The sequence below is a fragment of the Phocoena phocoena genome, chromosome X (genome assembly GCF_963924675.1).
Source record: "Phocoena phocoena chromosome X, mPhoPho1.1, whole genome shotgun sequence".
Classification (NCBI taxonomy): Eukaryota; Metazoa; Chordata; class Mammalia; order Artiodactyla; family Phocoenidae; genus Phocoena; species Phocoena phocoena.
Genome location: NC_089240.1, coordinates 106,643,920 through 106,658,468, shown reverse-complemented (window position 1 = coordinate 106,658,468; position 14,549 = coordinate 106,643,920). Strand labels below are relative to the sequence as shown.

The window sequence follows — 14,549 nt, the reverse complement described above, 5'->3', positions numbered from 1 at the left end:
CAGTAGTCCCCCACTTATCCACTGTTTTGCTTTCCACAGGTTCAGTTACCCATGGTCAACTGTGGTCCAGAAACATTAAATGGAAAATTCCAGAAATAATTCATACATTTTAAATTGCATGCCATTCTGAGTAGTGTAATGAAATCTTGTGCTATCTAGCCATATCCTGCCCTTTGTCTGTTATCCCATCTGTTGCTTAGTAGCCATCTAGGTTATCAGATCAACTGTCACAGTACTACCAGTGCTTGTGTTCAAGTAACCCTTATTTTACTTAATAATGGCCCCAAAGTGCAAGAGTAGTGATGCTGGCAATTCGGATATTCTCTTATTGTGCCTAATTTATAAATTAAACTTTATCATAGGTATGTATGTATAGGAAAACATAGTATATATAGAGTTCGGTACTATCGGTAGTTTCAGGCATCCACTGGGGGCTCTTGGAATGTATCTCCTGTGCATAAGGGGAGACTGCTGTATAAGAAAAATAATGCTGAAATATTACATATTTCCTTTTGCTTCTTACATATTTGAAACTGTGCATTATTCTCTTTTAGATTTTTGAAATGACCGAGACTGATTTGACATGTCCGAAAAAACTCTCAGCAAGGGGAACCAGACACGTGGGTAAGAATTCAATATGTTTTAACTTTATCCTAACAGTTCTCAATAGTTGATTCAAGTTTTTTGGCTGAGTTGTACATTTAACATTTTATTCTTATGTTCTACCTTAAAAATAAAAGCGGTATTTCTTAATCTTCAAAGACATGAGACAAAACCTCACTGTATCACTTGTTTTTATAAACAAAAGTTCAATACAGAATACATACTATAGCCTATGCATGGTCTTGCGAAGCAAGCCAAGATATATTTCAATCCAGGCTCTTTCACTTACTAGCTGTATGAATTTGCTGAGTTGTCCTAAATTTGCTATACCTTCACTCCTGATATGTTCAATGGGAGAAATAATCCAGGGCTCCAGTCATTGTGGTAGGTATTAAATGAAATAATTGATGTAAAGCACTTAGCATAGTACCTGTCTTATTAATAAGCACTCAATTAATAAGACAGGTCCACTAGACTACAGTGCTTTCCAATCAGTTATTACAGTCTAATACCTACCACAATGACTGAGAGACACTGGATTTGTCTATTATTTAAAAATTATGTTTATACATATACAAAATTTTAAATAAATGTAAACATGTAATCATGTCATATACGCCGAGTGTGGGGGGCATTTATACGTCTTTCTTTTTTGCTTGCCTCATCCCTATCTCTTTCTCTCTCTTTCCCCCAGATCATCTCCCCCTCCCCACCACAAGCAAACATACTCCACGTACCTCATGTTAGAATCCTAGTATGCATCTACATTGCATTAATTCATTAAATCTCTTTTATGTCTTCTCAAGAAAGTATAAAATATATGGGTATAGTATTTTGTGTATATCATATTTAAGTAAACAGACAAAAATCAAGAATGCCTTCTTGGATTTTTTGTTTTAACTCTGTGGAGTCTTCTGCCTACTCTTGGGAGTTCTGTGAGAATGTGAAGGCACTCTTTTAAACACTTCATTTGGACCTACTAAAGAGGCAGCTGGCCAGTACAGTAAGTCCCCTACATACAAACCTTCAAGTTGAGAACTTTCAAAGATGTGAACGTGCGTTCCGTCAACGTCAGGCATGAGTGACATTGCAGCTTGCCCTCCGTCTCCTACTGCTGATGATCCTTCAGCTCTACCACCTCCCACCTCCTCTCCCTCCTCCAGTCAGTAACTCTTTTTGCCTGTTCACTCGATGCCAGCTGTTGTACTGCACTACCATACTTTTCAAGGTACTGTACTGTAAGATTTAAAATGTTTTCTTTGTTTTTTTATGTTTGTTTGTTTTTTATGTATTATTTGTGTGAAAAGTATTATAAACCTCTTACAGTACAGTACAATATAGTTGATAGTGTTAGTTGGGTACCTAGGCTAACTTTGTGGGACTTATGAACAAATTGGACTTATGAATGCACTCTCAGAATGGAACTTGTTCATATGTAGGGGACTTACTGTATATTAACCTCAGTCATCTAACCTGCACAGTTAGAAAGAAGTATGACCACTCTCTGCCTAATGAATCCTCATTCCAGGACCTCACTGAGGTTATTAGGTTGCAGCCTCCTTGGGTACACTTATGGGGTGGCTGCAATACTAATGTACTTTTTCTGCTCGATTCAATTGGGTGCCTGACAGTTGTGTACAGTGGAGTGAGGGATGCCAAGGAGAGAAAGTGGCACCTCACTATGTTTTTCCCTGCCCTAACCCCCCAAGTGTTCCAGTGGCTTCTGTTAAGTCAAGAGGCAAGGCTGTACAATTAGAGGCAAGGAGCCCAATGTGTTAGTGTTAGACCTATTGACAAAAGGGTGCTTATGGTTTCTCTCATTTTAAAATTTTCTATCTTGACAGATTTTCAGTGTCTTTATATGTTCCATGATTTCTTTCTTAATGATTTTTTAAATTTTTGTTTTGAGACAATTGGAGATTCACATGCAATGGTACGAAATACTGCAGAGAGATTCAGTGTGCACTTTACCCAGTTTCCTCCAATGAAAAACTATAGTAAAGTATCGGAACCAGGATATTGGCATTGATTCAGTGACGATTTAGAACCTTTCCATCACTACAGTGATACCTACTGTTGCCCTTTTACGGCCACAGCCACTTCCCTCCCAACTCCCACTCCCCTATTTAATTTTTTTTTTTTTTTGGTGGTACGCGGGCCTCTCACTGTTGTGGCCTCTCCCGTTGCGGAGCACAGACTCCGGATGTGCGGGCTCAGTGGCCATGGCTCACAGGCCCAGCCACTCCTTGGCATGTGGGATTTCCCGGACCCGGGCAGGAACCCGTGTCCCCTGCATCGGCAGGCGGACTCTCAACCACTGCGCCACCAGGGAAGCCCAGCAGTATTATTGAACATCTTTTTAAGTATTCATTTGCCATATGTATATCCTCTTCAATTAAATGTCTAGTCATGTCTTTTGCCCATTTTCTAATTGGATTCTTATTTAACTGTTGAGTTTTGAGTGTTCTTTATGCATTCAAGATTCTAGTTCTTTGTTGGGTATACAGTTTTCAAATGTTTTCTCCCAGTCTGCAGTTTTTCTTTTATTCCTCTTAACAGAGGGTTTCACAGAGTAAAACCTTGTAATTTTGATGAAGTTGAATTTATCGATTTTTCCTTTTATGAATTGTGCTTTTGATGTTAATTCTAAGGATTCTTTGCTTAGCCCTAGATCTCAAAGATTTTCTTCTATTTTTTCTAAAAGTTTTATAATTTTACGTTTTAAATTTAAGTCCATGATCCATTTTAAGATAATTGTTGTATAAGGAGTGAGATTTAGGTCAAGGTTCATTTCTTACCTATAGATGTCCAATTTCTCCAGCATCATTTGTTGAAAAAGTCATCTTTCCTCTATTAAACTGTCTTTGTACCTGTCTCAAAACTCAGGTAGGCATATTTGGTGGGTCTATTTCTGGGTTCTTTATTCTGTTCTGTTTGCTAATGTATCTGTCACTCTGCTAATACCACACTATCTTGATTACTGTAGATATATAGATTGATTCCTCCCTCTTTGCTCTTTATTCAAGATTGTTTTAGCTATTCTAGGGACTGTGCCTTTCTATACAAATTTTAGAACAAGCTTATGTTTCCAAAAATACCTTGCTGATATTTTGATAGAAATTGCATTAAAACTACAGATCAACTTCCAGAGTATTGACGTCTCTACTATGCTGTGTCTTCAAATATATGAATGTATCATGTACCTAGATCTTAACTGATTTCATGCATTAGTATTTTGTCCTTTTCACCATACAGATCCTGTAAAAATTTTGGTAAGTTTATATGTAAATATTTCATTTTATTTGTATGATTTTAAATGGTATTGTGTTCTTGATTTTGGTTTCTGTAATGTTAGTTTGTGGTATATAGAAATGTAACTGATTGCTGAGCATCCTATGACCTTGCTTAATTAAATTATTAGTTCCAGGAATTTCTTCTTGTAGATTCCTTGGGATTTTCTACATAGACAATCATTTCATCTGCAAATAGAACACATTTATTTACTTATTTCCAATTTTTAGGCCTTTTATTTCTTTATCTGTCCTTATTAAACTGGGTAGAAATTCTAATACCACACTGGATTAAAGTGGTGAAACCAGAAACCCTTGCCTTGTTCCTTTCCTTAGAGGTAAAGCATCTAGTTTCTCACCTTTAAATAGGATGTTTGCTGTAGGCTTTTATAAATGTTCTTTACCAAGTTGAGGAAGTTCTCTATTCTGAGTTTTCTGAGAGTTTTTATGATGAATGGGGGTTGGATTTTGTCAACTGCTTTTTCTGTCAGTTGATATGATTATATGATTTCTTTCATTATACTTTTGACATGTTGGTTTACACTAATTTTCAAATGTTGAACCAGCCTTGCACACCTGGAATAAATCCAACTTGATCATGCAGTCTCTCTTCTTTGGCACTTAAAAATTTAGGATTGTAATGCCTTCTTTGTGGATTGATCCTTCTAGTTTTATGTAATGACTCTCTTTGTCTTTAGTAATTTTCTTCACTCTGAAGTTCACTTTTTCTGATATTAATACGGCTTCTCCTATTTTTTTATGATTAATGTTTGCATCATTTTTCTATCCTTTTACTTTCAATCTGTCGATGTCATATTTGAAGGGAGTTACTTGTAGAAAACATATTTTCGGATCATGTTTGCTTTTTAATCCACTCTGCCAATCTTTGTCTTTCAATTAATGTATTTACAATATTTATATTTAAGATAATTATTGATATGTTTGGGCTTAAGTCTGCCACTTACCTGTTTTCTGTTGTTTCCTCTTTTAATTGTTCCTCTGTTTATTCTTTCCCACCTTCCCGTGGGTTATTTGAACGTTTCTCTTTTTTTCTTTTTGTAGGATTCCATCTTCATTTAATTATACTATTTTTGAATATATCAGTTTGTAAAGTTTCTTAGAAGTTAACTCTAGGTATTACAATATGCATATGTCATTTATCATGGTATACTGTTATCAGTGATTTACTACCTTGAGTGAAGTATAAAACACCTCACTTCCTTTAAGTTCCCTTTACCTTACCTACTTTTATTTTATTTCATTTTATTTTTTTACATCTTTATTGGAGTATAATTGCTTTACAATGGTGTGTTAGTTTCTGCTTTATAACAAAGTGAATCAGTTAAAGACCTTATCCAAATTATATTCCATGGCCGAGAACTATAATCACTAAGAATTATATGTATATCCTCAACTCCATTGCACTTTTCATTGCTTTAACATGCTGGCCTGCCTAACCATAATCATGGTACACTTGTATATATGTACGACATAGTCTTTATCCATTCATCTGTTGATGGACATTTAGGTTGCTTCCACGTCTTGGCTATTGTGAATAGTGCTGCTATAAACGTAGGGGTGCATGTATCTTTTTGAATTATAGTTTTGTCCAGATACAGGCCCAAGAGTGGGATTGACGGATCATATGGCAGGTCTATTTCTAGTTTTTTGAGGAACCTCCATACTGCTTTCCATAGTGGCTGCACCAACTTACATTACCACCAACAGTGTAGGAGGCAAGACCTACACTGTTATGTTTTATGGCTGAGTAATATTCCATTGTATATATGTGCCACATCTTCTTTATCCATTCATCCGATGATGGACACTTAGGTTGTTTCCATCTCCGGGCTATTGTAAATAGAGCTGCAATGAACATTTTGCTACATGACTCTTTTTGAATTATGGTTTTCTCAGGGTATATGCCCAGTAGTGGGATTGCTGGGTCGTATGGTAGTTCTATTTGTACTTTTTAAGGAACCTCCATATTGTTCTCCATAGTGGCTGTACCAATCTACATTCCCACCAGCAGTGCAAGAGTGTTCCCTTTTCTCCACACCCTCTCCAGAATTTTTTGATGATGGCCATTCTGACTGGTGTGAGATGATATCTCATTGTAGTTTTGATTTGCATTTCTCTAATGATTAATGATGTTGAGCATTCTTTCATGTGTTTGCTGGCAGTCTGTATATCTTCTCTGGAGAAATGTCTATTTAGGTCTTCTGCCCATTTTGGGACTGGGTTGTTTGTTTTTCTGTTATTGAGCTGCATGAGCTGCTTATAAATTTTGGAGATTAATCCTTTGTCAGTTACTTCATTTGTAAATATTTTCTCCCATTCTGAGGGTTGTCTTTTCTTCTTGTTTATGGATTCCTTTGCTGTGCAAAAGCTTTGAAGTTTCATTAGGTCCCATTTGTTCATTTTTGTTTTTATTTCCATTTCTCTAGGAGGTGGGTCAAAAAGGATCTTGCTGTGATTTATGTCATAGAGTGTTCTGCCTATCTTTTCCTCTAAGAGTTTGATAGTTTCTGGCCTTACATTTAGGTCTTTAATCCATTTTGAGTTTATTTTTGTGTATGGTGTTAGGTAATCTCATACTTTTACATGTACCTGTCCAGTTTTCCCAGCACCACTTATTGAAGAGGCTGTCCTTTCTCCACTGTACATTCCTGCCTCCTTTATCAAAGATAAGGTGACCATATATGCATGGGTTTATCTCTGGGCTTTCTATCCTGTTCCATTGATCTATATTTCTGTTTCTGTGCCAGTACCATATTGTCTTGATTACTGTAGCTTTGTAGTATAGTCTGAAGTCAGAGAGCCTAATTCCTCCGGCTCCATTTCTTGTTCTCAAGATTGCTTTGGCTATTCGGGGTCTTTTGTGTTTCCACACATATTGTGACATTTTTTTTTCTAGTCTGTGAAAAATGCCAGTGGTAATTTGATAGGGATTTCATTGAATATGTAGATTGCTTTTGATAGTAGAGTCATTTTCACAATGTTGATTCTTCCAATCCAAGAACATGGTATATCTCTCCATCTATTTGTATCATCTTTAATTTCTTTCATCAATGTCTTATAATTTTCTGCATACAGGTCTTTTTTCTCCTTAGGTAGGTTTATTCCTAGATATTTTATTCTTTTTGTTGCAATGGAAAATGGGAGTGTTTTCTTGATTTCACTTTCAGATTTTTCATGATTAGTGTATAGGAATGCCAGAGATTTCTGAGTGTTAATTTTGTATCCTGCTACTTTACCAAATTCATTGATTAGCTCTAGTAGTTTTCTGGTAGCATGTTTAGGATTCTCTATGTATAGTATCATGTCATCTGCGAACAGTGACAGCTTTACTTCTTCTTTTCCTGTAATTGATATCTAGTCTCATAGCGTTGTGGATGGAAAAGATACTTGATACAATTTGAATTTTCTTAAATTTACCAAGGCTTGATTTGTGACCCAAGATATGATCTATCCTGGAGAATGTTCCATGAGCACTTGAGAAAAATGTGTATTCTGTTGTTTTTCGATGGAATGTCCTATAAATATCAATTAAGTCCATCTTGTTTAATGCATCATTTAAAGCTTGTGTTTCCTTATTTATTTTCATTTTGGATGATCTGTCCATTGGTGAAAGTGGGGTGTTAAAGTCCCCTACTATGAATGTGTTACTGTCGATTTCCCCTTTTATGGCTGTTAGTATTTGTCTTATGTATTGAGTGCTCCTGTGCTTTGTTAGCCACGGCTTGCACCCGTCTCTGGAGCTCCTTTTAGCAGCGCTCTTAATCCCCTCTCCTCGCGCACCAGGAAACAAAGAGGGAAGAAAAAGTCTCTTGCCTCTTTGGCAGCTCCAGACTTTTCCGCAGACTCCCTCTTGGCTAGCCGCGGTGCACTAACCCCCTGCAGGCTGTGTTCACGCTGCCAACCCCAGTCCTCTCCCTGCGCTCCGACCGAAGCCCGAGCCTCAACTCCCAGCCCCGCCTGCCCCGGTGGGTGAGCAGACAAGCCTCTCGGACTGGTGAGTGCTGGTCGGCACCGATCCTCTGTGCGGGAATCTCTCCGCTTTGCCCTCCGCACCCCTGTTGCTGCGTTCTCCTCCATGGCTCCGAAGCTTCCCCCCTCTCCCACCCACAGTCTCCGCCTGCAAAGGGGCTTTCTAGTGTGTGGAAACGTCTCCTCCTTCACTGCTCCCTCCCACTGGTGCAGGTCCCATCCCTATCCTTTTGTCTCTGTTTATTCTTTTTTCTTTTGCCCTACCCGGGTAGTGGGGAGCTTCTTGCCTTTTGGGAGGTCTGAGGTCTTCTGCCAGCGTGTTCTGTAGGAGTTGTTCCACGTGTGGATGTATTTCTCGTGTATCTGTGGGGAGGAAGGTAATCTCCGTGTCTTACTCTTCTGCCATCTTCCCCTCTAGGATCCTACCTTACCTATTTTTAAATATCATTGTCTTAAGTATTCCCCCTACATACATTGAATTCCACATCAGATAGTGTAATTTTTGCTTCAAACATCAAATTTTATTTAAGAAACTCCTTGGAATTGGGGGAGCCTATTATATATTATCATATTTGTAGTCATTTTGATATTCTTTCTAAAATTCCAGGTGTTCTTTTATGATTACCAATCTGCCTAGAAAATTTTCTTTAGCTATCCTTCAAGGGTAGGTTTTCTCTACCAACAAATTCTCTTAGTTTTCCTTCATCTGAGAATATCTTTATTTCCCCTTCAGTCCTGAGTTGTTTTTGTTTTGTTTTGTTTTGTTTTGTTACTGGATATAGAATTTTCAGTCAACATATTTTTTCTTTCATCCCTTCCTCTGGCCTCATTTCAGATAAGTCTGCTGTCGTTCAATTTGGTTTTCCCCTCCAAGTCATGTGTCACTTCTCTCTGCTTGCTTTGAAAATTTTTTCTTTGCTCTCCGTTTTCATAAGTTTATCTGTCATGTGCCTTGGTGTGGACTTATGCTGTTGGGGTTCACAGTTTCTTGAATCTATAGGTGTACTTATTTCACTGTTTCTTGGGGAACAGAACTACCCTGTTTCCCAGTCCCTTGCTCTTTGCTGTTGGGTGGGTGTGGAGGTTCCACTCCCTGCTGATTCCAGGGGTGCGGGGAGTGCTCAGTCTTACTGATGTTGGGAGATGGAAGCTCAGCTCCTCACTGAGCCCTGCTGAGAACTGGTGAAGTGGAGGGGGGTGGGTGAAGCAGAGTGGTGATTAGCTTCTCATCGAATCATCTCATTAGGTCTCCGAGTTTGTGGATGCAGGTAGAGGCACAGCTCATCCCGGGACCACACTGACACTACCGCTGCAGGGAAATCAAGGTATAGCACCTGCTTCTGCCATACTGAGAACGGAAGATCAGCTTCCCACTTGGCCGCACTGAAACAGTGGGGGTGGGGAGAGGTGGGGTGGTTTTTCTCTTGGCGTTTGGCTGAAATAGGGTGAGTATTGAGAGAAAGGTTTTCTGTTGTTTGGCCTCCCTTCTCCAGATCCTTTGCCTAGAGGGGACAGGCTTTTCTTGGAACTCTTATTTTCTGAGCTTATTGAAGGTTCCTTGTTGGAGCTTCTGCAGTTCCTTGTCTGGAATATATGGGACACAATAAGGAAACTCAGGGAACTCACCACCCTGTCTTTCCTCAAATTCTGAGATCCTTAGTCCTTCCAACTTCTCTCCATCTTTCAGAGACTTCCTTTACTTGTTTCCTGTGCTATGTTCGAGGGCTTTTTAGTTCTAAGAGTTGAGGGCCTGCAAGGAATAGGGGTGTTCTCTCTTTGCCAGAACTGAAAGTCTTCCTTCCTGTATCTCCATGATGTTTTGCAGTTACAATACTCATCCTCCACTACTGCAGACATAAGGGCATTGGTTATGACTTGGGAGTGATAGTAAGTGATTAAGGGATTACCGCTCTACTATCTGTGGTACCACTTTCCCCAGAGCATACAAAGCCCTCTCCTTGTTCTTGTGAGGTATGGGTAATGAGTATTATCTTCTCACATGAAACGTAGGAGGAAGATATAGCACATGACCTTGTTTTTCTAAACCAAATTGCATTTGAATCCAAACTGCATACACCTGGCTGGTAGAAAGTCCAACATCAGTAATTTCAAGGATTCTTTCCCCTTTCTGTGAGATAGTATTAGATTTCAGTGCATACTTGGTCCCAGGAAAAAAGAGCTGGATGTAGTCTCTAGCTTTTCTTTGCTATGGATACCCCCATTGTTCATTCTATGACAGGATGACCTACACTGGTCCTTGTTAATCTGTCTGGCTGTTGTGCCAGAAAAGCTATAGACCTGCCCCTTTCAGCAAGCCTTGCCACTGATCATAGGCTGAATTCTAGAATCTTTCACAGCTGCTCTTAGCATCTTTACCCATGGCGTCCAACTTCACAGATGTCCACAGCCGGGTCCCACCATTTTTGGTGATGCAAAGAAATAAGGCTTAAATCTCTATCACTAGCAGAACCTTTCACTCAATCCCTGACACATCCCTAATCTCTGAGAGGTGGATAAGAGCATGGAATATGGATTCAGACTATTTGGGTTCAAATCCTGCATCCATCACTTACTACTTCATTGACTTTAGACAAAATTATAACTCTCCAAGCCTTGTTTTCCCTCATCTACAAAATAGTAGCTACCCTATTATAACAGTGGATTAAACAAGATAATATTTGTAAAATTGCTGCAACGATGCTTGCTAGTATAATAATATAAGTAAAGGTGTAAGCTTATATAGTAAAAGTTCTATATACTTACTAGGTACAATTCCTCTGCCTAGGCCGTGCTACTTTGGCATCGAGCTGATCATAGCCTCTTCAATTGCTAAGGCTTTCACAATATTCGCCTGGATAGGGGTCCATTTTCAGGGTAACCCTGAAGTACACCAAAGATGTTACTCTCCTACCTGCAACACACCCTGCCCTGAGCTGGATGAGAAGAGCCTAGACCAGTGCTTCTCAGAGAGTGGTCCCCAACCATCTGCATCAACTCTTTAGGGATACAGCCAAGGTACATGTATATTTATTAAGTTGCCCCTGTCATTTTAATATACACCAAAGTGTGCGAACCTCTTCTCTACACTCTCTGTGCCATTTCACACATCGTTGCCTCTTTCTGAACTGTCCATGCCCCCCACCCCAACTTGTGGGAGCAAAATGCAGCTGTCTCCATGAAGCCGTCCCTAATTTCATTTTCATCACCACCAGCCCATGCAACCATCTTCTGTTGCTATGAGATGAATGATATGGGGAAACATCAGAACTGGGGTGCAGGGCAGTGTTGGGGAACACTGGAATGCAGCACCGGGACTAGAGTGGTGTAAATGACCCATGGTTTGTACTTGGAATTTGTGCAATTTGAGGTGACATTGCAAAAAGGGTGAGGGAAGCAGGAAGAAAAATCAGCAAACAGGGCAGGGGAAGGGAGGAGGAAGCAGCAGCAAAGCAGCTCCCATGGGCTCCCCTGATTGGTCAGAAGAGTAAATGCATTTTCCCATGCATCCACCCACCAAGCATCATGTATATTTTTGTTAGGAGGAGAGGTGTGTGTGCAGAATGGGTATCAACCACCAGCCTCATAGAGCCACATTATCACTGTGTAACTGAGCATGCCTGGCTACGAGCCTGCCACTGGACTGGCTGCCCTGACACAGCAGAGCAAAGCATGAAACACCCACTTCCGGAGATTAAGCCCTCCCTCTGAACGCTTATACTTGTTCATCATTTGTCCTTGTGGTTGCCTCCTTCTGGAAGGTTCTTTATCTTCATGTCTGCTTGTGAAAGTCTTGTCCATCCCTCAGGACCTCTCCCTAAAGCCCCAGGGGACTATGCCCAAGCACATGAGACTCTGGGACTGAGAGTTGAGGACAGTACCTAGGAGCAGGGAAGAAGCTGCCCCTCCCCTTGACACTTCCTCTCCACCGTCTCAGGGCTCTGAGTTACAATGGAAGCGAGCACCTCCACGGAACACCCTTTCTCCCATGTCAGCTCAGCCTGCCATGTTCTCAAGGCAGTACCTGATCAAGGTGTCCCAGACATCTCCCTGACCAGAGTGTGGGGCCCCGGGGATCTGCAGTCGGAAGGCATCCTTCAGGCCACTGCACTGCAGGAGATCAGAGACCTCAATTTGAGGAGAAAAAAATATATGTACATCTATTTGGTTGAAACTGTTTAGGTTCCAGCAGAGGGGCTGCCCGGCTGCTGTCCTAAGAGTGGCAAAATATCCCCAGTCATTTAGTGGGGAGCTAGGTCAGAAGCACATGGCCAGCTCGGGGTCCTAGAGCGAGGCCCCCGGCACATCCCAGGCCCAACAAATCCATCCACGCAGCCGGCGTGTCCTCCCTCCCACCAGCTTCCCGCCCGCTCCCCCCGCCGCCTCCGCCCCCTCACACTCGCCCCCCGCGTCGTCCTCGTCCCACACCGACTTCGCTCCCGCCGCGCCAGCGGTGGCGCTTCCCGCCCTCGCTTCGATTTCGCGCCGCCGCCGCCCTAGCCGCCGCGCGCCGCCTGCGCTCCGCTCCCCCCGGCCGCCTCTCCTCGCCTGACGCGGCCGCCCTCGCCTCCGTCGCCGCCGCGCCCCGGACTCTGTTGGCTCCGCGCCCCGCGGCCCCCCCGGTCCCCCGCCGGCGCCCCGGCCCCCGGCCGACGCAGCCGTCCCCGCCGCCGCCACTCGCCCGCCGTCCACCATGGCGAGGCAAACAGGTAGCAGGAAGCGGAAAGCGCCGGCGCTCGCGGCGTCGTCGCTGGGCTCGGCGGCGGCTGCGGATGGGGACGGGCCGCAGCCTCCCAAGAAGCCCAGGCGGCCGGCGGCGCTGCGCTCGCTGCTGCACTACCTGAAGGGCCGCGAGGTGGGGGCGCGGGGCCGCGCCGGGCTCCCGGGCTTCGAGGGCAAGCTGCGCGGCTACGCGGTGCAGAAGCTGCCCGAGCTGCTGAGGGAGCGCGAGCTGGCGCTGGGCACCCTCAACAAGGTGTTCGCGTCGCAGTGGCTGAACGCCAGGCAGGTGGTGTGCGGCACCAAGTGCAACACGCTCTTCGTGGTGGACGTGCAGTCGGGCCAGATCACGCGCATCCCCCTGATGCGGGACCGCGGGCCCGGGTCGGCCCGCGCCCAGCCGAGCTGCGGCATCCACGCCATCCAGCTGAATCCCTCCAAGACGCTTCTGGCCACCGGGGGCGAGAACCCCAACAGCCTGGCCGTCTACCAGCTGCCCACGCTAGACCCCGTGTGCCTGGGCGACCGCCACGGCCACAAGGACTGGATCTTCGCCATCGCCTGGCTGAGCGACACGGTGGCCGTGAGCGGCTCCCGCGACGGCACCGTGGCGCTCTGGAAGATGGACCCCGACATGTTCCACGGCAGCATCGCCTGGCACAACGACGCGGGCCTCCCCGTGTACGCCCACATCCGTCCCAGGGACGTGGAGACCATCCCCAGGGCCAGCACCAACCCCAGTAACCGCAAGGTGCGGGCCCTGGCCTTCAGCGGCAAGAACCAGGAGCTGGGAGCCGTGTCCCTGGACGGCTACTTCCACCTGTGGAAAGCCCGGAGCAACCTGTCCAGGCTGCTGTCCATCAGGCTGCCCTACTGCCGAGAGAACGTGTGCCTGACCTACTGCGACGAGTTGTCCCTGTACGCGGTGGGCTCCCAGTCCCACGTCTCCTTCCTGGATCCGCGGCAGCGCCAGCAGAACATCCGGCCCCTGTGCTCCCGAGAGGGCGGCACGGGTGTGCGCTCCCTGAGCTTCTACCAGCACATCGTCACCGTGGGCACGGGCCACGGCTCCCTGCTCTTCTATGACATCCGCGCGCAGAAGTTCCTGGAGGAGAGGGCCTCGGCCAGCCCGCACTTCTCTCCGGGGCCCGCAGGGAGGAAGCTCAAGCTCACCTGTGGCAGAGGCTGGCTCAACCACGATGACCTGTGGGTGAACCACTTCGGTGGCATCGGCGAATTCCCCAACGCGCTCTACACGCACTGCTACAACTGGCCCGAGATGAAGCTCTTCGTCGCTGGGGGGCCTCTCCCTTCCGGCCTCCACGGGAACTATGCTGGCCTCTGGAGCTAAGGATGGCCTCCGTGTCCTCAAAGTGCCCAGATACACCTTCCAGTCCCCTCTTGCTTTCCTCCTTCACTCTGTGTTTGTGCTTTTACTCTGTGTGGCTTTTATCTTCCAGGTGGAAAGGGCCCAACTTAACCTCTGCTCAGTGTGTTAGGCAAAGAGAGAGAAAGAAAGAGAGAGGGTGGGCTAGAGAGTGAGGTGTCCTTCAGGCAGTCAGAACTTTGCTTTAATACTTTTCTACACCTGTCCAACACTATTGTTTTGAATTATACAAAAATTTTTGACATTCTTGGATCTGTTCACTCTGAGTCATTTACATATTCTCTCTTGAAGGCCAGGCAGTCATGGTTTTACAATTATGTATATTTTCTTTTTCTTTTATTATTTTTTTGTTACTAGTATCACGATGATGCTGTTTTGGTTATTTTTCATTGCAGATAGATGGTATATTAAGAACACTCTTAACAGTTTGTACGTCTGTTCTGGAAAGCTAGCTGTCGTTTTATAGCATTGTTCCAGTGGGAGGATGCATTCCAAGTTCTAGATTACCGGCTTTTGGAAGCATTCCATTTGTAAATTGTAGTCTTCATGTTTGTAGTTTGTAA

General features: G+C 44.0%; 1 protein-coding gene across 1 annotated transcript; it reads left to right on the top strand.

Annotated features, from left to right (window-relative positions):
- Positions 1–12,573: 12,573 nt before the first annotated feature.
- On the top strand, positions 12,574–13,950 carry LOC136142619 (DDB1- and CUL4-associated factor 12-like protein 2). Its single transcript, XM_065900891.1, has one exon. The coding sequence runs from the start codon at positions 12,574–12,576 to the stop codon at positions 13,948–13,950; it is 1,377 nt and encodes a 458-aa protein (XP_065756963.1).
- Positions 13,951–14,549: the final 599 nt, after the last annotated feature.

Bases quoted from the DNA above. Each gene is read 5' to 3' on its own strand.
- LOC136142619 (XM_065900891.1), top strand. From the start codon at position 12,574: ATGGCGAGGCAAACAGGTAGCAGGAAGCGGAAAGCGCCGGCGCTCGCG.